The following is a 25,320-nucleotide window of genomic DNA, read 5'->3' as shown; positions in this document are numbered from 1 at the left end:
TTGAGCCACAGTACAACATGAGACGGGAGGGGGTAGGAAGATCAGAGGGCTGTAGGCTGAGAGAACTGAGACAGGATTTGTAGACAACATGTTTCTGTTTCTGTTTCAGTCTTGGGGAGTCCTAAAACTCAGCTCCTAACTTTTGGTCAGCTGATTGAGAATTCTCTGCCTTACTTTCCTTTTCTGTAAAGTGGGGGAATTGGATTAGAGGAAGAATTGCAAACTCGTATGCCTACAGAGGCCAGGCAGATTGATGTAACTGATGAATGTCAGGGTGTGAGACAGTAGAGATAGATGGGAGGGGGCAGTGGTAGACGGAAAAGCACATGCAGACCACAATCAGCATAACCACCTCAGGAGCATAGATTATAGTGAAATAATTAGGAAGGGCAGAGTTTTGTGTATATATACATATATATACACATGCACACATATACATGTATGTATAAGTTAACTATAAGTTTATATAATTTAATATTTAATGGTGGCTATATTTAACAACCAGCTCACAAAATTCCTGAGCATGTAACAACTGGTCTTTGCAAGCTGGTTCAATCCAGCTCTCCTACACCATTGGCTGGGTTCATGCTTTCATTCAACACATATTTACTGAGCATCTTCTGTTTACCAGGCACTGTTGTGAGAGCTGAGAACACATCAGTGAGGGAAACAGATAACAACATTCTCTTCTGGTTCTAAAATCCGATGGCTTTTAGCGCCTTCCCTTCTACCAGTCTTGTCCCTACATATTTATGTTGACGTCTGCAATTCATACACTAATGTGCTTCTGTGGACCACACTCATGGTTCCCTGTGCATGGGTCACACGATCTCTGCATCTGTGAATGCTGCGGACATCCGGTAACCTGAGTTGTCCAACATTTAGAAGTGGCAACTAAGGACAGCTGGTGTGACCTCAAACATCCTGCAGCCTTCCTGGGGACGAGAGGTAATCTGGGGGATCTAGGAAGGATATGGAACTCCTGGAATTCAGTGGACCAAGGGGGAGAGTTTGGGATCAGACTGTGGGGCGTTCCTCTGGGGAGTCCTCTCTGACTGTGAACTCCCTTCTTCCCTCCCCCCACTCCGATTTGGAGGCCCCTTTCCTTTTGTCCCAGGGCACCTAGACTTCCTCTGTCTTAGCTTGTACTTACTGTCTTGTAATTGACTCTACTTCTCTGTCTCTCCCAGGACAAAAGCTTCTTGATCCATAGACTATGCTTTGAAATCCAAATCAACAAGTATGTGATAACTAGCTGAGAAAATACACTTCCCGTTGATTGGTCAGGTGGCCAACTCTGGTCAGTTCGTCCTCTCTGGAAAAAATCAAGGTTTGGAATGTGTCTCAGCACGTGTAAAGATTGTCCCCCCCACCCCCCACAAATACGGCAATCAGGGCTTTAAGATATAATTTGAATTTAACTGAACTTGAACTTAACTAAGCATGGAGAACAAAATAGGTGCCCCTCACTAGGTTCTGAGAGACTGGACGTTGTCACCCCCTTGCTGCATGAACTTGAACCTTGATTTTCTGTCTTGCTCACTCAGGTGACTGACTACATGTTTCCTATAGTTCTTCCAACTCTGATGTTCCATGATTCTATTACGTTTCCCTGATACGTGCAGGATACTAAATGGATGACTTGGGATAATTTTTCTGTTCTTTACAGAGTTCCAGGATGTGTATTTAATGGAAATACGGGGACAAGAGTGTGGCTCAGATATGGCACACGTTTTCACTGTAACACCATTTCGATATTCACCTTGGGCTCAGGGGCATTTGATAAACTGAACTGGAGAGTGATTCATTGTAAGATTGAAGTGTGTTGGTTCATAAACACTTTTTTTCTAAGACAGGAGTGGAATTGTATCTTTTAGCAGGAAGGGGGAAAGCCCTCAAAAAACTTCTGCACAGACGAAGCCTCGTGCAGCTCATTTGAGAAGATGAGAAACGAGCGGAGACATGGCAGGCTCCCTCAGCCCCTTCAGAGATGCGTCTCGGCCAGTACAGCTGTTGCCCAGGTCTTGTTTGTGTGACTACATGGCACCAGCACCCACTTTTTTGGGGAAGAACCCCTCCTTCATCTCTATAGCCTGGACTTCTCAAGCCAGCATTTCCCACCAAATGTTTTTCAGCATTTTTTTTATAACCCCTGTGCAATTTCCAGCCTCCAAGCTATTTCCCAAAGTAACAATGACTCTGGTTATAAATGGGTGTGTGTTCTGTGTGATAGTCCCATAAAACGATTTTTCCAACAACTTTGCAGAATGAGAGGTTTTTCTGGAAGGTCTCTATCACATTATAGCAGAAATACCTCTACTTAAAAACTCGATGGTTGGGGTCATTTTCACTTTTACTTTTGAATGTGAAAGTACTGTTTATTATAAGAGTAAAAACAAAACTATATAAAAGTGTATAAGGTTTAAAAAAAAAGGGGGGGAGGAAGAATGCAATCTTCTCTCCTGATACCCCAGGTTACCCAGTTTTAACTCCTCCAAAAATAGTGTTAATTTCTCTTTCCACCAGTGGCAGGTGGAAGCACCCATTCAGTTCCCTCTTCTCTAGTTGATATCAAGCATCAGAGGTACTTGCAACAGTGAAGAAAAATAAGGGTGGACACTTGCCTCTTACACTTTTCACCCAATCACTTCCTAAGCCTTCTCACCCATAGAGAATTCAGATAGTTTTGCACGAAATGATTTTTCATCATTTTTCTCCAAAGACAATTAAAATGCTCCTTTCTTAAAACGAGGTATTCTTTCAAAGGATTGAGAAAGAAAGAGAGAGCCAGGCCTTGTAATGTTCTCTGTGAAACGTGACATTGGTGTTATTGCATCCTTGTTCCTAAATAAGCTTTCTAAAAATATAGTCAAAGCACGCTGGCCTGTAGGAATATATTCAGTCATGTCGTGAATAATTTGAAGTGATGGCTATTTACCAAATGTTCTCCTTATATTAAACGTTTTATTGTATTAAATATAATCTCTTTATGTTAAGAAAATCAAATACTCAGTACCTTGAAAATTCAGTTCTCTTCCTCCCTTTATTTTCTTGCATTCAGGTAAGTGAGGTTGAATGTCACCAGACGTCACTGGTAGTAAATAGGTTTTCTTTTGGGGGTTTGCTCTCAAACTTGGAGACTTTCGTGTCTACAGAAATAGGGAAATAGACACAGAACTTTTCTACTAGCTTTGTTCTCAGCCTTTTGCCCTTTTGATCTGAGAGGATATGTTTAGAAAAATAAAAAAGGTCCCCGTGAAACCTAGTGCTATATAATATAATTTGGTAATTGTGCTATTGTGATAAGGACTGAAAATTCAGTCATCACATGTAAATGCAACACATATAAATTAAATTATCTTTGGAAGAAATGGTTATAATTTTTTCAACCTGAGGGTGTCATCAGCTGCAATGATTTTGGGTCTCCAGGGTATGAAGACCCTCATATTATTTTGGCTTTATTGAGTGAATGTACTGGTATTATGCCAGGAACTACCATGCTGATGAGATACGTAGAGTGGAGAGTTTTCTTTTAACAACCACCACAACAAAGAATCTTTAAGTGGGTGTTGCAATGAATAGTAAATAGTGATGACATCCTCCATTTTTTCGGTACCTAGTGTGTGCTAGGCGGGGGCTAATCAGGCATGCCACTGAACTTTCATACAGCCCAAATGGGTAGGTAGGTATTTAGTGCTACCAGGTGTCATATGAGAAATTGAAATGGCATTCCTCCGGATACAGTGGTCTGCCATTCACTGTTCTTAACGATACAATGAGTAGAGGTTTCCTTTTTAATTCCTGTAAATCTACCTTCCTCTGGTGTGTAGTTGGCTTTGTGCAGTTAACTAGGTTCTGAGTAAAAGGCGACCCGGCGTGCCGTCCATCGGTCCGGCTGTTCGTCCGCCCTCTTCCAGCCCCGGGGTGGCTGACACAGCCCTTTCTTCCTTTGACACAGCTCCAGATGAAGATGAGTGAGCGGGCCGCCTCGCTGAGCGCCATGGTGCCCCTGCCACGCAGCGCCTACTGGCAGCACATCACCAGGCAGCACAGCACCGGCCAGCTCTACCGCCTGCAAGGTAAGCCCGGCGGGCAGGTGGGTGGGCCAGCGCCTGGCAGCCCTGGGAGGGGCCTCAGCTCCCAAGTCAGTCTGCCTCTTCGCCTTCCGCCCCACTCAGAATCAGAGCCCCCATCAAGGTGTCACCCCCCCCCCCAGACCCTTACTGTATCAGTGTCCTGGGGGGAATTGTTTCCAATGAAGATTCCTGGGCCCTCAACCCCAACAATTCTACCCCTTAAGAGCCTAGGATGTGGTTGAACAAACAGTTCTTTCAACAAACGCCTACACAGGATCTGGGCAAGAGGTCTGGGGTCCACTCTTCAGAGAAATAGTCGAGTGGATTGATGTCTAATGGCATCGGCATTGCTTGGGAAGTTGCTAAAAGGGCAGACTTTCGGGCCACTCCAGAGACCTAGGAATCAGCTGTGGGGCCCAGCCATCCTTGTGTCAAGCCTCCAGATGATTTCTCAAGCTTAGGAACCTTGCCTGAGGGTGCCCTGGATGTGGGGGTGTGGGGGGGACATGGGGGTATCTTCTGTGACTCTAGCAAATCCTCTGGAAGACACCTGTCTTCCAGAAAAGTGGTCTGTGCAGCAGAGAATGGCCCATGGGCAGACAACAGAAACTATGAGAAATTCTATGCAAACACTTTCTTATCCTTTCAAATGCAGCATTTTAAAACAATGTTTTATAGTCTCTAAGAGCAGCTTGTGCATATATAATTTATAAATACATCGGCCTGTGGGGGAACCTTGCTGAAGATCTCGTCACCAAGAGGGTGAAAGATCCCAGAACTTCGATAGAGCATGCCCGAGATGGCACTGGCATGCCTGAGATGTGCACATTTGCGGAGTAAATAAGTGACTGACAATGGAAAACAGTGGTCTCAGCCACAGATGCCTGCTCGCTGTGCCCCAGTCACCCAGCCTTCCATTTAGCCTTTCCTGCTGCTCATTTCCCCCCAGAGAGCTTTTCCTGTTCTTTCTCCCTGCAATGCCCTGGCTTTCCTCCTCTCCGACCTAGTTAACCCTTTCTCAGCTCCAGGTCTCACCTCCACTGTCTCCCGGACTGTATTAGAACTAGTGTGGGCATCTCTGATGACGGGTAGTCATAATGTGTAGGTGAGGGCACTCTCTTTTATAGCCCTCATCACAGATTTCATTTCGTATTTAATTGCAAGGCCACTTGACTTATGACTAGCTCCTCCAAGAAGCAATAATGCCAAGGCGGGCAGGAGAGTGTTTTTTTTTTTTTTTTTTTAATCCTCATCCTGTTACCTTCCTGTGCCAGGCTTGGAGTAGCTGTTCCCTGAATACTTGGTGAATGAATATGTAATGTTAAGAGGGCACTGAAGACACGTACGTTCTATTCTTTATGACGAGTCTCTGTTTGCTAGCAGAGAGCACGGCACATTGTAGATGCTCAAAAAATATACCCTGAGTGACTGCATTGCTAAATAATTGATAGATACGTTTACAGTCTAAGACAAATCCACAGAGAGAGGGAGAAGGTTGGGTGACATCAGGTTGTCACAAATGCCATTTGTTCCATATCATCTTCTGAACTGTTTGCAATGTTTCAATTATGTCATCACAGTTCTTGTCATATCCGTACCACTTACACTATCATTCAATTTAAATACATTTATTTTCTTAAAAAGAATGCATATTTAATTTCACTACCTCTAAATTGTTGTAAAAACTGGCCACATTGTTTCCTAACCTACAGTACGATGAGTAATAATTATTGCAGCATGTGAATTTCCACTCACATCAAGCTATTGAACTGCTTTATAACTTCACTTTCTACACATACCAAGATAACCTTTACAAAAGGGGGTAGATTCTGTGCGTCTGGAATGCAAAAGAAAGTTGAGAACTAAAGTAAGGTAGGCATCACAGAGAAGAAATTGATAAATTGTACCTTGATTCCCCGAGGGACAGAGTGGTAATTTGAGCATAGTCCACTTGCACCAACATGGGCAAATCGCCGTATTTCCCTAGAATACCATATTTGCAAAGATGCCCCGAGAGTGAGGAAGTCCTGAGCACATAGGATAAGTTGCAGTTTCAGAATTTATTACCCAAGACCCTGGAGCTTTAAAATCTTCAGGACACTTGGGACAGAGAATGTCACATGGAGGACACACACATCTTACAATCCTTGACTAAACTATATGCTTAACCAAGATAAGTATACATTCATCAGAATAATTTAAGGCGAAGGGGGTCTCATCAGAGCCCTGATTGTATAATAATACATATTTTTTAAATCTTACGTTGTAAGTGCGTATGTTAAGATGCTGTTAGCCTACGGTTTGTCTGCCCCTAGGGTATCTGAGACTTCCCCTGACAAGGTTTACATCTGGATACTAAGAAGAAAACAACTATTTTCTAGCACACAGATACAGATTTTTTCATTTTGTTTTTGTTTTGTTTTGTTTTTGAGCAACAGCAACACCTGCACATTTACCTGCAAGCAGAAAGCCCATATTCCGGTTGGAAGTCCATAGATAGCTGACAGGTCTGGGATGATCCTTCAATACTAGTAATCCATGACATTCCAAAATAACGGGAGTGATGGTGTCCCTTGGGGCAGAGTGACACACGACATCACAGCCAACCCCAAAATTCATGTTCTTTGAGAAGTTCTCATCATTTTTTATCAAAAATAGCAAGCCATAAATCAAGCCACCCCTCCACATTACACTTACGTGTAACCCCTCTAGATTTAGGTGTATTATTTTTTGTCCTTATCGTCCATCACTCAGAAGTCACAAGGTATCCCCGGAAAATCAGGTTCAAGTTTATCAGGATAGATTTTTCAAATGAACTCAATAGTAGTACTTACAAGAGTATTTTGAAGAAAGTGATGGTTTCATTTCTAATGAAATAAATGGTGGTGCGCACAAGAAAAGGCGCCTCAGAATTCCCGCAGAGATGACAGCTTATCAAGCTTTGTGATGGATAATTATAGGGCTTCAAAGATGACCATGTCCAGGCTTGAGAGATGATAATTAAAGCTTTCATTGTTTGCTTTTTTCTACATACCATGATCTTCATTGAACATAAATTTTTTATTAAGAATTCTTTCATTTTTCCTGTTTGGGCTGCATACTAATAGGCCATGAAATATCCTGTTATCTTTGATTGAAAAATGGCCTTGAAATTGCTTCAAATTCTTTTTGTGCTTTGTACCCATTATTTCATCCAGTTATTTGTTCTCATGTACTTCTGTTACCTGTGTAGGAATTTATGTAAATGTATTTCATTTTGATACGCTGTATTAGTGTTTGCTGAGATGTTTCGTTACGTAGATTTCTCCACGTTTATTTCATCTTGTGGATTGCTTTTTTGCCTGAGCCAATGTTCCTTGAGATACAGTGCCAATATGTGGTCCATGTGACGGATGGGACACAATTTACCAGTAATTTGTTACGTTATAAAAATGTTGTTCACAGACTTCCTAGAATTATCTTGCTTATCGGGGTGGTCATATACATGACAAATAAATGGAATAAATTGATCTATTGTTTCTCCTTTCCTTCCCCTATCTCAGGGGAAAACACTGAAATTGGGAAAAATTCATGACATCATGACCCCATGTGTGCCACGTGATAAAGCTGCATGGCACAACATTTCTTCTTGTTTTGCTGGTGTTTATGAGTTGTCATCTCTCTGGCTGATTCACCTACCTTGATGTATTTCAGGATGACTAACCCTAAAGATCTGGAGGTTAATCTTGGAAATCACACACACCCTTATGAAGGAATTTATCTAACTGGGTTGAAAAAATTTTTCATTGCCTCCCCAAATTTAGTCCCAGAGTACCACCTGGTGGTTGGTTTTGGAGTTGTCATTTTCTTATTACTCTTTTTGGCGGGGAGAGGAAGGGGCTGGTTCTGAGGCGTGCCACATATACCAAGGCATATTTAATCCACTTTCACTGTGTCTCCCGTCCCATTTTCGAGTTTTCATATGGCAATTCTCTTTTATGGTTAGGCATATGCAGAATTAACGGTTAGGCATATGCAGAAGGAGGTTTATCCTGAAAGCTGGAAGACATTTATGAAGGGGAAGCATTCAACAAGTATATCTTGAGCACTGTTACATGATTCCTTTAGGAATGCACTGCATGAAATAAGCACAGAGTCCTCTTTTCCCGTCGGTGTTCTGTGTCGTCCTAACCTCAGTAGCTATCACCCTAACCCCCAAAAGTACTATGGGTCCAATCCGTTTGGGGAAAATGCTGCATGTTAATTCTCCTTTTCGAGACTCAGAATGCCAGTCAATATTTTCAAGGCTCTGGATGCAGTAAATAATCGGTTTAACCCAGATACCTACCCATTTATTGAACATGAAACCTCTTCTTTTCCTTTTTATATAAATAAACAGTAACTTTATCACTATCGACGTGCCAGGTTGGTTCCTTACTAGGGAGATAAAACATACTCAGTGAGATAAGACATACTCTTTATAAAAGCTACCCTTTTCTGAAGCCCTACTGGGTGCAGACTCTGCACCAGGTACTTAACATACACGCTCTCATTTAGCCCTTAAAACAGCCACCTAAGAGCATGTCATTCTCATTTGCACTGAAGGAGCTGAGAATTTGAAGGGCTAGTAATGTGTCCAAGGTCACCTAGCTAGTAAGCAGTTGAGGTTTGGGTCTCTCCATGTATCCATGCACTCGTTCGTTCGTCGGTAAATGTTTACTGAGCATCTCCTTTGTGTCAAGTGATGTGCCAGTGATGGAGGGGCTACTAGACACATTCTGTCCCAGAACTTAAAGGTGAAAGAAGAGCCCCAGTCAATAATTAAGCGAACGTGGACAGGTCAAATTGAAAAGAGAGTGTTTGTACTGGAGAATAGTGAGGCCGAGTTGCTGGTTTGGGGAGAATGATGACCAAAGGACTTCTTTAGTTGGGGTGGTCACAAGAGGCTGTGGCCTTTATCCCAAGAGCTGAAGTCTGAGAAGAGGCAGCTCTCCTGAGAGTGAGGGAAAATCAATCTCCATAGAGACATTAGCAAGTGCAAAGACCCTGAGACAGAAACGATGGGGTGGGGGGGATGAAAGAAGAGAAAGGAGGCAGTGTGGCTGGTGCATAAGGGGCGTGGGGCATAGCTTGATGTTGTTTGGTTCCCCTGGTAACAGTGTGAGTTGGCAAGAGGGACTGTCTTCTCCATTTCAATGAAGGCAGAAATGGAGGCCGTTGGAGGAGAAGTACTCGCTCACCATCACATAGCTAGTGGGTGAGGGACTGGCTTGGGAACTGCAGTGTTCTGACTCCTAATCCAGGGCTGCTTCTGTCTTCTATCAGATGGTCTTGTCTGTGGGAGGAAACCCTATCACAGGCACGCACCCTGCTGTGGAGAGAACGCCTCCAGGGAACTTCCAGCCCACATGGTTTACTTATGTGTTTTAAACATGATAGATTCTTGGAGCAAGTGGCTACTTTGGAGAAGTTAACGTTGGTTGTTCAATATTAATTCGAACACAGTCACATACATTGCATGTGCAGCAGTTACGGGAGAAGTAATAGATAAAGATCTGAGCAAATGTGAAAAGATGACAAATAAACCAGTGTCTCAAATTCATATGTCGGTAGGGGCCCAGGGCGGGCATGCTGAGTGAAACAGGACAGGTATGGGCATGGTGGGTCCCTGGTGAATCACAGACTTCATTTGCAAAGGGCATTCTGCAGCTACCTCTAGGTGGTCACTGGAGCAGGATATAGGCCAGGGTTACCTTCGGTTTCATAGGGCAATCAGCGCCTTTATGGGAAGCCTACAGTTATTTAAATAGTGACAAGCTAGTCCAAACGTGTGATGGCCTGTGCAGACCAGTGAACAGGTCTGGGGCCCGAAGGGGCTACAGGCCACTGCCAGCTTGTGACCTTTCTGTGAGCTGCAAAAATGGAAGAATATCTCTCAGTCCATTTCCTGGCTTTAAGCTAAACACTGCATTCAAACCCAGCTGGAGAGACTCGATTGGCCAGCATGATAGAAGCTGCAGGTGTCTTCATTTCGGCTTGACCCCAAATGCGTGCTATCAGTCACTTTCCTGGCAAACTCAGAGTCTCCAGTTGATGGGACCACCAAGGGTGTTGCATGTGACCAAAGATTTGGATTTTGCATTAATATTGTTTACACGCTGTCTGCTTCCTGTGGGAAATGTTAACTAAAAGATATACCTGGATGTTTACTTGTAGTTAATACGTTAATACAATATCTCTATGTTATGGCATGGGTACGTGTGTGTGTTACAAAGAGACTAGGATTTGTGTTCAACATGGCTGAGAGGCTGCAAGAAATGATTTCTAGTGACTTAAGATATTTGAATATTCAAGATTTCTCTAATAATCACTGCTGTTGTGTGCCAGTGACTAGACAACTGGAGATATATATATATATATTATGGTGTAGATTTAAGGCATGCAAATATCTGAATCTGTGATTTTTGTTTTTGTTTTGGTGTTGTGACCTCAGTAATTTACGTGGGACTTCACAGTTCGGGATATCCTCTGTGCTTTCTTTCATCCTCAACAGTATCGTGAGGAGAGCAAAAACAAATGTCTCCCCATTTTGTTGAAGTGGAAAATGGCTGAAAAGTTACGCTTCTGGTTGGAAGGTCAGATGGGCTCAGACAGGTCAGATGGAGGTCAGGATGGTTTGTCATCATGCAACAGAGCACAAACTTAAGGCCACAAGCCACCATCAACCTTTTTGCTTGGTTCGGTGTTTAAAATCAGCATGGTTTTGAATGTGCTTCAGTGGGGCAGGCATGTGCCACTTAAGTGTGGTCCCATCTCTCTCTGAATGACGCCGGCTTGGCCGCTCTGGCTCTGGGGGTGCTGTACTCCCTCAGGTTTCGGTCATTCTCAGTTCTGAGAGCTCTTCACAGGCCAACAGTGTACATTGCTCAGCTCCTGGTAACCCTCAGCCAGCAGATGGCAGTCAAACCTCTTGTTTGTATAAAATCAAGAGCTCTCTCTACAGGGACTGGCAGACTGTGGCCTGTGTGTGGCCTGTTCTCGCCTGCTGTGTTTTTGTGAGCAAAGTTGTATTGGAACGTCCACGCCCATTGGATGCGTAGTAACTGTGGTTGCTTTTGTGCCACAGGCAGAATTGCGATGAGACCACAGGGTCTGCAAAGTGGAAAACATTTAGTGTCTGGCCCTTTACAGAAAAAGCTTGCCCAGCTCCTGTCCTACTGTGTCACAGAGGGGGCGAACAGTGGTCTTGTGTGTTGCCTTCCTGACTTCTTCACTTTCTCCGTTTGGAAACGACACCTGAAATAATAAAGGCTAAATGGATTTTAAGGAGTCCTCCTCAACAGCAAGATTTCTTAGGTAGAAGTCTAAAATTGTCTTATTTCTGGTCAGATTTTCAGTGTCCTAGCTGAAAGTTTTCACAGTCCTAAGATTCCATCCCATTTTTCCTAAATACCCGAGGGAGAGGAGCTGATGAAGATGAAAAATTAAGGAGGAAAATAACTGCTGGTGGTCTGATTATAGCTCAGTGCAAAGGCCACATGCAAATAATATGTTAATCGCACCATCTCTCCAGACTTTTATTTGCATATCACTGTGAGTGGCCTCTGGGAAAAATCCTGGGTCATATCTTATTTCTGTTATATAGAAACGTGTTACTAGCTAATTTGATGGTGGGCTTTCTTGACATATAACTGCTGTTTTACAATTCTTTTGGAAAAGATGTCACCAGCCCACTGAAGCTCCATCGAACAGAGACTTTTCCCGCCTACCGCTCCGAGTACTGACAGTAAACTGCCAAGAATGGTCGTGTGACACGCTTGTGATGTGTCAGCCACAGGTCCATCAGGAGGTCACAGGATGGCAGCGAGAGAAGGATGAAGAAAAGAAGCTAAGAATCCTGGCTAATTGTGTGGTCGTTGGGAAACTGCAATACAATACCTGTGTTTCTTTTTTCCTTTCTTTTCTTTCCATTCTTTACAAAAAAAAAATCTTAGCGTAATTGAAACCTGCTCTATATACATTGATTTTTTTGGTTCCCCTTTTACAGCTGGACAAAAAGGAGTCAATGCCACAAAATGATTTTCTATTGTAGATACCATGTCCCTTGAACTTCTCAGAATCTGTTCTTTGTGGGTTCTTGTGATTTTCCTTCTGAGTGTTTTAATTGTATGACAGTCAGTATTGACAATAAAATGGTTCTTAATTATTGGTTATTTGTTTATACCATATTCCTCAGTGATTAATATTATGGTCCTGGTTAACTATTAGAAATCGTGTTTTATTGTATTGCCAGTTAGTTAAATCAGGGCTTAACTCACTCGTAACTACTCTGTTGAGAACCAACTTTTCAAAGGACCCTTTGTTATTCTTCACATGGTCGCAGTTTCTCTCTCACACAATCTCTCACCCCTACCCTTTGTTTTAAAGCCTTTATTATGTTTGAAATACCTTCATAAAATGTTTTAAGACAAAAGATTGTTCTTTACCCATGTGTATGGTCTTTGGGTTCTGGCAACATGGTTTACTCTGTATCTTCAGTATTTCTGAAGGTTTGTGAATATTTTCCTTATGGGCCATGAGCATGGTTTGGCATTGAGTTTCCTATAAGTCCAACCACAGTTGCCCACTTATTCATTAAACCGGTCTATACTGAGTATCTGCTAGTCCCAGGTACTATGCTAGCTAGAGCCCAGGGATAGAGAGATAAAAAGACACCCCTGTCACCAAGAACCTTAAATGCAGAGGAGTATGACAGCTGCTAAATGGGCCCCCAGTGGTAATGTACTTCTCAGAAGACAGTCACTCTGTTCCCCCAGGCTTTCCTATGGGGAACTGCCAGGTGGAAATTCAGTCTCGTGAGCTGCCAGCGCTGGAGTTGCAACAAACCTGTTGGAGAGAGCAGGTAGGCTATCTGTCGAGATCACCACTCTATTTCCAGTAGTGTTGCCAGGTAAAATACAGGACACCTGGTGAAATTTAAATTTTAATTACACAATGAATAATTTTTTAGTATATGTATGTTGCATGGACATAATTATACTTCTTAAAAATGTTCATTGTAGATCTTAGATTCAAAGTTGACAGGATGGTCTATATTTTTCTTGGCTAAATCTGGCAGTCCTATTTCCCAAGCCCTAGAACTGTGCCTGATACATAGCTTATGCTTGAAAAATAAGTGGTGAATGAATGGATAGACACATAAACCCCTGTCCTTGGGCTAGAATTCTTTCTGGGGGAGGCACATTAGCATAGATGGTATAGTTTTTCAGTGCCAGGCATGGGGCTAGGCCCTTCCAAAATGATTCTTTTCACTAGAAAATACTATCTTGTGTTTTCTAGGGAAAAAAATAAATTTAAAGCCCCAAGAAAGGGCCATAGAAAGGTTTATTTTCATTCATCCTCTTCCAAAAAGTGCATAATTTCCCCAAATAGAGATTGACCAATGAAACCCAAAGGCCCTGATAAAATCCCACTGAATCTGAGCTTTAGTTGGGATTTCCAAGGAGACTGACCGCTGATTAGGATGTGATTTTCTCAGGGGTGGAGAAATATTGAGGGAAGAAGGGTTAAATTCAGCTAAGAATTAATTAGTGAGTGGGTTAGGGACACAGAAGTGATTTAATAGTGATACTATTTATACTGGTATGCATTTGTGCTCTGTCTGTGTCCACACCATTTTAGCTCATCAAATGTCTCCGAGGTGCATGCCTATTTGTCTTAAAAATTTGGTCCGCCACGCACATTTGATCGTTCTCTCAGCTGTTTATTTTCCTGATTCTCTCTGGCTCGGCTCTTATTTTCTTTCTCTTCTAAAACCTCTCATCAGAGGTTCTCCTGAGTCCCAGGGCTTGGGCAGCCCACACGGGGGATTAAGTGGAAAAACCAGATAAAGGAAATGGAATTAAAGAAATAATTATAATGTGAATGAAGTCAAGATTGCTGAAGCAAGTTTAAAGCTAATGAACGTGTAAAGAAATGTTGCTGAGTGGAGTTAACTCCAAGTCAGAACCTCTTTTAGGACTCTTTAAAAAGGAAACGTATTCAGAGGGTACGTGGGGAGAAGGGTGGTAGAAGAGGGTAAAGGGGGTCAAATATATGGTGATGGAAGAAGCACTGACTCTGGGTGGTGAGCACACAATGTGAGATATAGATGATGGGTTATAGAAGTGTACACTGGAAACCGATGTCATTTTATTCACCATTGTCATCCCAATAAATTTAATTTAAAAAAAAGAAAGAAAAAAGAAACGTGTTGCCAAGAAAAGAGTTTGAGTCCTGTTAGGTCATCCTAACAGCTTTTATGTATCTTCAAGCACAATTGTAAGTGTTTCACTCATCTTAGGTCATCCCACAGCAGCTCTTTCAGGTAAGCATAATTATTATTCCCACCTGTACAGATGGGGAAACTAAGCCTTAAGGAATCTTAAATCATCTGAATAATATGTCCAAAATCTCTTGGTTCTGTGAAATGGTAGACTGAGGGACATCAGAGTTTTTAAGAGTTGATTTGAATATACGATTACATCGATTTGAATTGGGCAGCGCCAACTAAAGGTGGTTAGAAGGAGGCATTTTTATAGAGAAGATGCAGAAGGAAAGCAAAGAAATGGACTGACCACTGCTTAAGTGGGTTCCTTACTGGCAAAGCCTAATTGGCTGTTGGTGACAGGTTGTTCTTACCTTTCCTTTTCTGAGAGGCCAGTGCCCTGACACTCTGCCTTTCCATTTGGTGTGCTTACCCAGGCATGAGCACCACCCTGGTCTAATGGCCTCCGGGTTTAATTACTTTAACAGCTACTAAAAGGTAGGCTCCCATTTGGACCCATGAATTCTGATTGCTGTATGAATCCCTAACACATGTTACCTCAGTGGGCAGCAAACTTTTTTTTAAGGGCCAGAATATCAATATTTTAGGCTTTGGCGGCCATCTGGCCTCTGTTCCTATTGTAATGCAAGAGCGGCCATAGATAACACATTGGCCCATAGGCATGGCTGTCTGCCAATAAAACTTTATTTATAAAGAGGCAGGCTGGATGTACCCTCTGTCAATCCCTGCTGTCAATCGCTAGCCCTACTATCAATCATAAGAACTTCAGATACTATTTTTTATTCGTTTCAGGTTTTTGGTAGAAACCATGAGAAACTTAAACACTTTAGCCTCGGGCCCCAACTGAGGGGAATAGTGACTTGACACGATTTTGTCATTCTTTTCCTAATCCCTCATCTAAGTGGTAAATATACATGTGTGAGAAAGGGGATTTTTCAAATCTGTGGTGGATTTGTACATAACTCAAACTAAATTAGAAAACACTTAGGCCAACATTGCAAGTAAATGGAAATCTGGAGATTAAACTACAGAATTTGTGTTAGACATAGTTGTTTCTGTTTCAAAGATATACTGAGAAAACTGACAAGTTTTGATTGGAGGCGGGGTGGGAGAGAAGGGGGAGTACATTTCCTATTCCCCATTGCATGCTCGGCCAGTGCTAAAAAGATATTTACCCAGTTTATGGCAGAGTTATGTGGTAGTTATTCAAATGCTTGGGCTTCTGAAATGCATTTGTCTTTTACCAGGTGTCTTTTCAGTGTCATCTCTGGGTATGCCAGGCTGTGTGGTAGTTACTGGAAATACAGTGTGAATAAAGCAAGAGCAGTATGCTTGTCTTCCCACTGCCTGGTTCACAGACACGAAGAATTGAAGCCAATTGCGCAGGAAACAGAAAAAAACTAAAGAGAACATACATTTTGTAAAAAATAGACATTTTATGATTTCTTTTTGGGACCCTCTTGATTTTGACGGGAATACTGTCCCAATTCCTAACAAAATCTTCTTCCCTTTAATTCCAGAAAAAGCTACCTCCATTTTTAGATTTCCATTGAGACAACAAACTCAACACTTTCTACTCTATAGAGGTTTTAAGTTCCTTTGGTTAAACATTGGAGGTAAGGCTGCCCATCTTCTGATGAAAGTCAACAGCTGATTTTAAAGTAGCTTTGGGCTCAGTCTCTCTGGATTCAGCCAAAGCAGGACCCGGTGATAACCATTTGCCTACATCTTTGCTAAATAAAATATTGCCGCCCACATTCTACTCTCTGAGCTTGTAGTTATCGAATGTTGGCAAAAGACGCTCATCCAGTAGATTTGGGATGGAGTCCATGAATCTATGTTTTTCAATCGGTGTCTCTGGGCATTTCCAATGCAGGTGGTATAAAATCCCATTTTAAGAAAGCTTGAGGAGCTAGACACGGAGACAGTTCCCATTAGGTGAGAGCTGGCACCTGAAGGCAATCAGCAAGGTATTCTTAAGCAAGAACGCTTCCGGAAGTCAGCAGGAGGAGGCGGGATGCCAGGAGACGCGGAACTTTGGGCACACAGGTACAAAGGCCGTTCTGCGCGTGGGTTACACAGTGGAAGGGGAAATGCGAGTGGGCTCCCCAGCGGCGTTTCCAGTGCCTCTGCACTCCTTCCTTTGTTGCCATAACAACTAATAAGGAGACACAGTTTGACCTCCTTTGTTTCTGAGATGCCTGAAGTGCAAGGGCTGCCTGCGCGGCTTTTTTCAACAGGAAAAAGCCAGCCAGGAGCTGTTTGTGGAAGCAAAGCCTAGGCTGCAAATGACCTGCGGGGGGGTGGGTGGGGGGGTGGAGTGGCGGTGGGGTGCAGTGTCCAGTTGCCCTTGTTAGTCAGTCGGCACTGAGCCAGCCGCTAGCCCACCTGTCTCCCACCCCTCCAGCTTCCCCGGAGTTCTCCCATCCTTACTGCAATTGCCACGTTATTTTCTTTGGCCTCTGGCAGTACGGCATTCCCCTCCCCGACTGAAAAGCAAAGCTGGCTCAGTGGGTTTAAGGTTGGTTGTGGGCACAGAGCCAGGAGTGCAGTTTCCAGGCTCTCGGCCTCACGTGGAAGCGTGCTGGCTCAGGTAGTAAATGGCCATCAACTGTGATTGGATGGCCATCGGCTGTGGCTAGTTGGCCGTCAGCTGTAACCAGTGAGCCATTGGCCACTAATATAACTGCCGTGGCTACGCTAGCAAGAAAATGGGACTAGCAAGAAGATGGTGGCTGAGCTAGCAAGAGCGGACTGCTGTTAGCAAGTGAGGTTGGTTGGCAGAGACAAGTGGACGGTGGGTTCTGGATCGTGTGGCTCCTGCTTCCTGTGTCACCAACCCAGCCACCAGTGAGACTATAGTGGTGTGACTCCCTTACCTATGGCTCCGTGGGTGTTCCTTTTCGGCCTCACCATGTCCTGTGTTCTTATGTGGGGAGCAGGACCAGAGACCCCACATGACACCCTACATGACAATAGTGGAGCTGGGTGAGGATGAGTATTTTTTTTCTGAGTTTTGACAGACCGTGAATACTCCCCTTTGTGCCTCTATGTTGTGCGTGGTTATTTGCTGGTTTGCTTGGGAAACTAGGAGGCCAAGGACCAGGTTTAATCATTTGGTTTGTCAGTAGGTAGTGACCTCCTCTCGGCCCAACCACTGAGGCACACGTGGAAACCCTCTGTCGTAAGGGTCTGCAAACTGGCCAAAGCAGGTGTGCTCCCTGCTTTTGTAAATAAAGTTTTATTGGAGCGCAGTTGTTTACGTTTTATCAGCAGCCGCTTTGGTGGGACAACTGCAGCGCTGAGTGGTGGTGACAGGGCCAGAATCCCCCCTACAGGAAAGGTGTGCGGAGTCCTGCGCTGTAGGGTCCCAGCCCTCAAGAAGCAGCTGATTTTCTAGACTCCCTGCCAGCGCAGGCATCTGTCAGCAGCATTACCTGTGACCTTAACGTTCTCCCTAAAAGGGAACACGCAGCCCTCCTGAGCAGGCTCCTTTGTTTCTGCTCTTTCCTTTGTCTCAAAAAAAAAAAAATCTTTTCTTCCTCCCTTCTAGCAAAACTGGCCCTTCCTTCAGACTTAAACACCAGGCTCTCAGAGAGACCCGCTGAGACTGAGACCTCCCTTCCCCCCTGCCATACACACCCTAGGCTGCCAGTCATAAGCATTTAAAGTTCTCACAATGGTTCACTCCCCGGCACTCATTTCTGTTTGTGAGGACATTGTCATATGTTTGTGGATTGTCGTCCTTCTCAGTGCTTCTCAAGCTCCCTGAGGGTGGATATTGTATCCGTTCCTTCCGCTAAGCTTTGTATCCACAGCACCAAACAAAATACCTGGTTAACTTGGATGCTCATCAAATAATCCTTTAATAAAGAAAGAAATGGAAAGTGAGATGGCAACAAATGCACCATTAAGTCACGGTGTCAGCATGCAGAGAGAAGGGCCAGGAAGGCTTAACTTTTCTGGAACTCCTGCCGTGTGCCAAGCATAACCCTTACATCATCCCAGGGAGAGTGATGACTTCTGAAACCCCACTCTTACTTCTGTACTTGTGGTTCCCAAACTGTGTGCCAAGGTGCCCTACGGTGCCACAGTGAACCCACAAGAGGGGTTGTGGGATATATCAAAGTTTTGCAGGAATTAGTGACGCTCGACATCTAGTGGTCCCTTGGGAACTACTGGCTGGAGGCTCTTCAGCTTCAACATTAGATCACGCTACATTCACTCCTGTGATGTCATTTTTGCAAAGCTGCGTTGTTGGCGGTTGCTCTGAGAAAAAGCAGAAATACTGCGTGAAAAATTAGTGTGGACCAGGAAGTGAGGGAGATGTTGGGTATCCAGTCTGATTCCCAGGTTCAAGGACCTTCAGTGCCTACAGAAGCACACATCCCTTTATCGAGGAATTGTGGTTATCGAAGATAACAGAAACATAGTGCTTTCTTTTGATTTAGGTGTATCTTCTTAATGGTGCCTCATTTGTCAGGACATAAATTTTTATTGAATGGTTGGGACCTAACAACTGGCTAAATGGAACTGCTGGTATTTTTTTCTGGCCTAAGGGTGCTGTGAAAAAAATTACTGAGTTACTAAGAGCACTGTGATCAGAGACAGTGTGAGAAACCTCTGTTCCACCTTCCGTTCTGCCTCGCAGCTGCCCTGAGATGTAGGCTCCGGGGTTAAGCCCCAAGCCCTGCGTCTAGTACTCACAGCAGGGCTGGTTTCGTGAGTGCAACCTGTGCAGTCCCACAGGCTCCACGCTCGCAAGGCTCCCCACCTGGTTTCATGCTGTCTCCATCTTGAAATTCGTAGTATTTTTATCTTTGAACCTGGATGCGTTAAGTCAAGTCTGATGGGGCAATGGGGCATGTGTGTGAGCACAGGAAGTTCCTGCAGGGTGTGGGTCCACTCCGTGTTCCTCGATGACTTGTTTGCATGTACCATTCATGATGCCCCGGGAACAGATTTCCAGAAGACCCAAGATGGGTGGGAGTTCGGTGAGGACAAGGCCAAATACGTCATACAGACCACTAGTGAGCAGGGGTCTTGGCAGCCTGACAGGCTTACCCTTTGAATCAGAACTTGTTTTAGATGCAGGAAGAAGGCAACGGCATTCTAGAAAGCCCATCGTATCCTTTCTTACTCACCTTACTTCCTCTTACTCTCATTACTTTCGTTTTATAACATAAATAAAAGGAAAGATAGGACTACCCAAAGCTCCTTTTCCTTTCCGTCCTGCCTTCTTTATCAGTAAGCCCAAGCTAGAGTGTGTTGGTAGATCGTATGCATATCAAGAAGTAAAATAAGAACAATTGTGTTTATTGTGTGCAGCATTTCTCTTCTTCTGGCAAGAACAAAATACATATGCACACAGGCGCTACAAGATACAACTTGTGTAATTTTGGTGAAACAGCATGTGAATTAAATGTTCTCATGTTAACATTTACAATGGACATCGCACAATATCAAGGTGACCAGTAAAATTCATGCCAATAATTAAAAATTTTAATTTTTGTTTCCTTACACCGCCATCAATAGTCAATAAGGAAAGCAACGACAGGTTGAAAGAGTAAGGAAGAAAAGGAAACACTTTATACTTCAGTTGCTTTAAAGGCACTTCTTTCTGTACACGGAGCCCTGCATTTTAATATGATGCTGGATCTCACAAAGTCTATGGGCTGGTCTGTGCAGAAGGTGTTCCTTACGGAGCCCAAGCTCAGTGAGACTGGGGATTGTGAGTTAGCTGACTCTTTTTTCCTGCCTCTTTCCTGCTTCTGTTGCTGAAAAACGGATTCTTGGTATTGTCACTGAGAAGGCTTCAAGTATGCAGCAGAGAAGCCAAGCAAGCAGTGGATTTATTAAAAGAAAGGAAGAGCCTACACTTCCAAAATAGCGGAATTGGGCAGGCCAGGAGAAGGGCAACTGCCCCAAAGAACAAAGAGGCGTGGGGTTTTATTTGAAGGAGGGCGCGAAATAGTCAAGATTGAGGGGTGGCATTAAAGGCCTTTCCGGGTGGGTCCTTGCTGACCACTGCTTTCCTGTGGGAGGTGGGATTCCCTGGTTGGAACTGTCATGGCAACAACGTGGGGTGGAGATTTTCCCTGCCTGCAAGGCCAAGAGGATTGTGATGCTAAAGTTTGCCTTGAGGGGCGAGATGGTGTCCTGAATCACCAAAATCTGATTCTGGCCAGTCTGCTAGCTGCACCTTTTCTAAGAATGATCTCCTTGCCTCTTGCCGTCTTCGCTCCTGTCTCCCCTTCTTCCCTGCCTCCGTGCCTTCCTCCCCCGTGGCCCTCTTCTTTCTGCCTACTGAACACTTCCACATGTGGCTCCCAGCTAGGACTGTTTGCTCATCTTTTGACTTCTCCAGTCCAGACATTTAACAACTGACCTCTATTGGACACCAGCCATACAGTTCCTACTTGAAGCAACCGCCCCAAACCAGCTGGTGACTGCACAGAGCTAAAGACTGTAGAATTATTTTCCTCCTCACTGAATTCCTTTTAAAGTTGTACCTTCAGAACAAAGGAAGAAAGAGAAGCATTTGGTTATCAAAGGAAGCCAGCCCCCAAATTTACTTTCCTTTAGCTGTCATGCAAATTTCAAGCCAGAGGCCTCGCTGGATGGCTTTGAAGATAGAGATCACAGTGCAGTTCTAGAGAGGCTTCAATCGGGTTTCTGATGATCCTGTGATTTACTTGGGGAAGGAAGAAAAGAGCAGAGAACAATAGGAAGAACTCAGCTCTGATGGCAGAAAAGCCCAGTGTCTAATTCTGGTCCTGTGTTGCCTGAAGGAGATGTCAATTAATGGGGGGGGGGAGGGAGAGAGGGGTGGAGGGAGGAATAAGGGAGGGTCAGGCAGGCCTAGACCGGCTCCCCCAGGTGCAACCCATGAGATGCCAATTCAGATGGGGGGGCAGTTTTGTCCTTGAGTGAATGTTTGGTAAACGTTGAGTCAACACGCTGCTTTCCTTGGAGGACTTTTCGGAGCCTTACATATAGTAAACATAATGTAATCACCAAGCGTGGGCTGTAGGATGCAGACTTCTTATTGCAACCTGATATAAGGCAATTTGGCTGCTGCTGGTGGTTGTTGACTCAGTAGCCTCCAGTGATTGAAAGTAGGTAGGTGCAGGCAGTTCTCCTCACCCTCAAGCAGGCTCTTGGACAGTTGTTTACAATTCAGTTACACCGAGTTTCCCGACACTTGTTAACAATTATTAGCCGGCATTATCAGCCAGCAGGTACAAAAACAGAATCAAGCCCTCATACGTCCAGGTGATCGGATTGTGTTATATGGTAAAGGTTTCCGTGAGGCAGACGGGGCAGTATTCTAGCAGCAAGATTGAGCTCAGGTTCAAGGGGGAGGTAGGGGAGTCTCCAATTGAAAAGAGGGAACGACCAACTGTAAAGGGAACAGTCCGCAAGGGACCCAAAGCCCGTGAGGAGGTCATTTTGCTGAATGGAGGTTCTTGGGCTCTCAGGACTCTTTGCTCCTGTGCGGACAGAGCCAGGAGTGCAGTTTCCAGGCTCTCGGCCTCACGTAGGAAGATGCTGGTTCGGGTAGTAGATGGCCATCAGCTGTGGCTAGTTGGCCGTCAGCTCTAGCCAGTTAGCCATTAGCCACTGATATAACTGCCGCGGCTGCGCTAGTTGGTGAGTCGCGTTGGTCGGTCAGTAGCAAAGCGGACAGCAGGACGCACGTCGTGTGAATCCAGCCTCCAGGGAGACCATAGTGGTGAGACTCCCCTACCTATGGCCCCATGGGTGTTCCTTTTTGGCCTCGCCACATCCCGCGCTCTTATGTGGGGAGCGGGAGCTGAGACCCACAGGCTGCCCTGCATGACAACTCCCTAACCCTGAAAGGGATGGGAATGTCAGCAGTCTTTCTAACTACTCCATATATTCTTGGGCACCACTTTATTTACCAAGAAAAACCACTTCTAACATCCATTATGCTAATTAACAAAGCTTTTGGTGTTGACCAGTCGTAAAGGGAGCAGAAGGCACGTCTGGAGAGAGGGAGGTTGACTGAGTGTCTTTTTATTCTCTTTTCTTTCTCTCTCTCTCTGTTCGTTCTTTCTTTCTTTCTTTCTTTCTTTCTTTCTTTCTTTCTTTCTTTCTTTCTTTCTTTCTTTCTTTCTTTCTTTCTTTCTTTCTCTCTTTCTTCTTTCTTTTTTTCTTTCCTTCCTTCCTTCCTTCCTTCCTTCCTTCCTTCCTTCCTTCCTTCCTTCAGATGTCAATTCACAGCTCCTGGAATGTAGATGTCCAATTAGGGTATTACAAGTATTCTAAGTGTAGATTAAAATGACCATACTTATATATTTCACTCTTGGCTGTCTCTACTATTTGAAAGTAAATTATAGATACTACAGTAGTTTCTGAAATTTAGGAGAACTCTTCTCCCTGGAACATGTGTTAGGACTGGGGTTCCAAGGAACCCACTTTACGAACTGATGGGTGGGAGGAAAGAGTTTTGATCTGGGAGTCCTGTCTCTGTTGTTGTGTAGTTGTATTACTCTGCAAAAATCATATGACCTCTCTGTGCTCTCATTGTTGAAGTAAGGATAATAATAAAAATAATTTTTAAAGATGCCTTGTAGACTACTGTAAAAGAGAATAAGAACTGGGAAAGTTCCGGAGATAGCTGGAGTACAGAGTTGATTCAATATCCTTATCTATATAATAACAGCAACAATTCTATCATGTGCTTAAAACCAAATGAAGTCATAGGCATGGGAGTTCTTTGGAAATTGTAAAATTGATTCAAATGTGAGGTGCTTTTATAGTTCTTCCTAAATCAAATGTCTCTCCCCCAAGATGGCATGAAAACTAAAATGCAAGAGTGTGTGTAAAATGAAAGATACTTCTGGTATAATAAATAAAGATACACCACAACTACCACCTTGGAGAAGGATGAAGGACAAAGGGAAGTAATCCTTCGTGAGAAATGACTATGTCCCAGAGATTTCCAATAAATTACCTTGTTTGATCCTTGCCTACACATGCATGGGTGTTACCTTTATTTTAGGAAGAAGACACTGACATGCAGAGGGAGACCATAATTACATTCTCACAGCGAGTGAGTAGGAATGACACTGAATGCAGCCAGCCAGAGTTCCCCAACAGGCCCCGTTCTCACTATCCTGAGTGATCACGGTGCTGTACTTGGTCTTGCTGTTCCTGGCTGTACAAGGGGGCAATGGCAGCTGCTTGTCCAGGCCGTGCCAGTGACAAACACAAGAGCTTTCCATTATGCCAAGTCTGTCTGTTGTTAAGGGAAACCACGTAAGCTGAGCAAGTCTGTCTGAAGAAATAAGAGGCAGAGGGAGTTTTTAATCCTAAGAAAGTTTATCATGATCATATTTAAATGGGGGGGGGGGTCCTGTGGGCACCGGGAAGGGAAGATCAGTAAGTGAGGTGCCAAGTTTAGGGAGTGGCGGAGACCAAGGGAACTGAGAACCCCTGTCGGATGGGACCCCTTTAACTCAATTTTAGCCAGCTGTTCCCACACAGAAACATGGGCCCAAGGGGCGCTAAAACTTCAGGGGTTTTGTTTTTGTGTGTTTGGTTAATTAAACGCTGGAACCCTGGATTTGTGAAATTTTTCACTTTTTAAATATGGGAGAGTGATTTAAAGTGAGGCAAAAAAGAATCTGGTTTGTTAACGCCTTGTAGATCAAAGGATAGAACTGAAGGTCTGGGGGCAAAAATCAGTAGGCCTTCCACTTAACTCCCAGATTACATTGGGTTGCCATTGATATTATTTAATAGCTATTAGCAATGTCATTTTACAAGTGGGGAACGAGGTCAAGTGGTGAAATGGGTGAGGACATGGTACCTCCTGGTGGTTTGAGTCTCAGGATAGGATGACGGGACCTTTCATTAGTTCTCCCCATTTGCTATGTTCTCTCCTGTTTTCCCTTGAGCCACTCTGAGGCTTTAAAGCTTTGATCCCTTGATTCAGCTTCTTTGACAGCGAGGGAAGTTTTATTGTAGACACGACAGTGCTGCAGATACCTTTGTCCAAATGTGATTCCTGAAGTGTTCCTTGTGATGAAACTTGACCACAGTTATCTGGAAAGACCGAAAATTCTGTGACCTTGGTCTTGGCATGAAGGTCCCTTAAATTGTCTCCAAACAAATATGTATCTTTTGTTACTCATCAGCCTTCTTACAGCAAACCAAACGGATATAATATTGCTTTTGTGCTATAGTATTATTTGGTATGGAACATCTAACATCCGTCAAAGCATGTGAGATCTATTTCTCCAAGCGGCAGCAGCAGATTGGATCCAACATTTAAGCAATGACAAATAGTCATTGAAGCCAAAAGACTCAGAGAGAACTTAAAGCGAAATAGAAAATAAAGAGTTTCCTCAGAATGGGAGGTGAGGCTGCAGAGGGTTAAAACTACGGGCCATAGAATCAGACTGTCTGCATTATTTTCATTCACAACACTTCTGACACCAAATGCATGGATGTTTTTCTACATCAACAACCATTTTGACACCAGCTGGGGGTCCTACAATGCAACACAATTCTGATGCTAACTACCCCGAGGTAGTGCAGCCCCGCAGGGGAAGGGCTCAATCCCATAAGATGCCCCCACATCAGGTTGCCACCTGGACTGACCAGCTGGCTATGAATTTGGGGTTCCCACGAGCCTCTCCTCAGGTTCGATCATTTGCTAGGACAGGTCCCAGAACTCAGGAGGGCCCAGAACTCACTTTTCCCACTATTACCAGTTTATTTTAAAGGATGCAGCTCAGGGAGCGTCAAGCAGAAGAGATGCACACGGCAAGGAAAGAGGGAAGGGCGTGAAGCTTCCATGCGCTCTCTGGCCACGTCCCCCTCCCAGCACTTCAGTATGTCCACGGTTCCTTTCCAAATGCTGTCATCTCGGGATTTCTATGGAGGTTCCATTGCATAGGCAGGATT

The 25,320-nt window shown here is 44.0% G+C and overlaps 1 protein-coding gene across 2 annotated transcripts in view; it reads left to right on the top strand.

The window, feature by feature from the left end:
- The window catches only part of DOK5 (docking protein 5), a 122,877-nt gene extending 110,609 nt beyond the window's left edge, over positions 1–12,268 (top strand). For both annotated transcript variants that reach the window (XM_081033671.1, XM_081033672.1), the window contains exons 7-8: positions 3,959–4,079; positions 11,775–12,268. In XM_081033671.1, coding sequence (XP_080889797.1) covers positions 3,959–4,079; positions 11,775–11,839 — 186 coding nt within the window. In that variant the 3' untranslated portion in view covers positions 11,840–12,268. The remainder of the gene's footprint in view (positions 1–3,958; positions 4,080–11,774) is intronic.
- The last annotated feature ends 13,052 nt before the right edge of the window (positions 12,269–25,320 follow it).

The sequence above is a fragment of the Rhinolophus hipposideros genome (genome assembly GCF_964194185.1).
Source record: "Rhinolophus hipposideros genome assembly, chromosome: 22".
Taxonomy (NCBI): domain Eukaryota; kingdom Metazoa; phylum Chordata; class Mammalia; order Chiroptera; family Rhinolophidae; genus Rhinolophus; species Rhinolophus hipposideros.
Note: the sequence above shows the minus strand (reverse complement) of the source record. Positions and strands in the feature narration are given on the sequence as shown.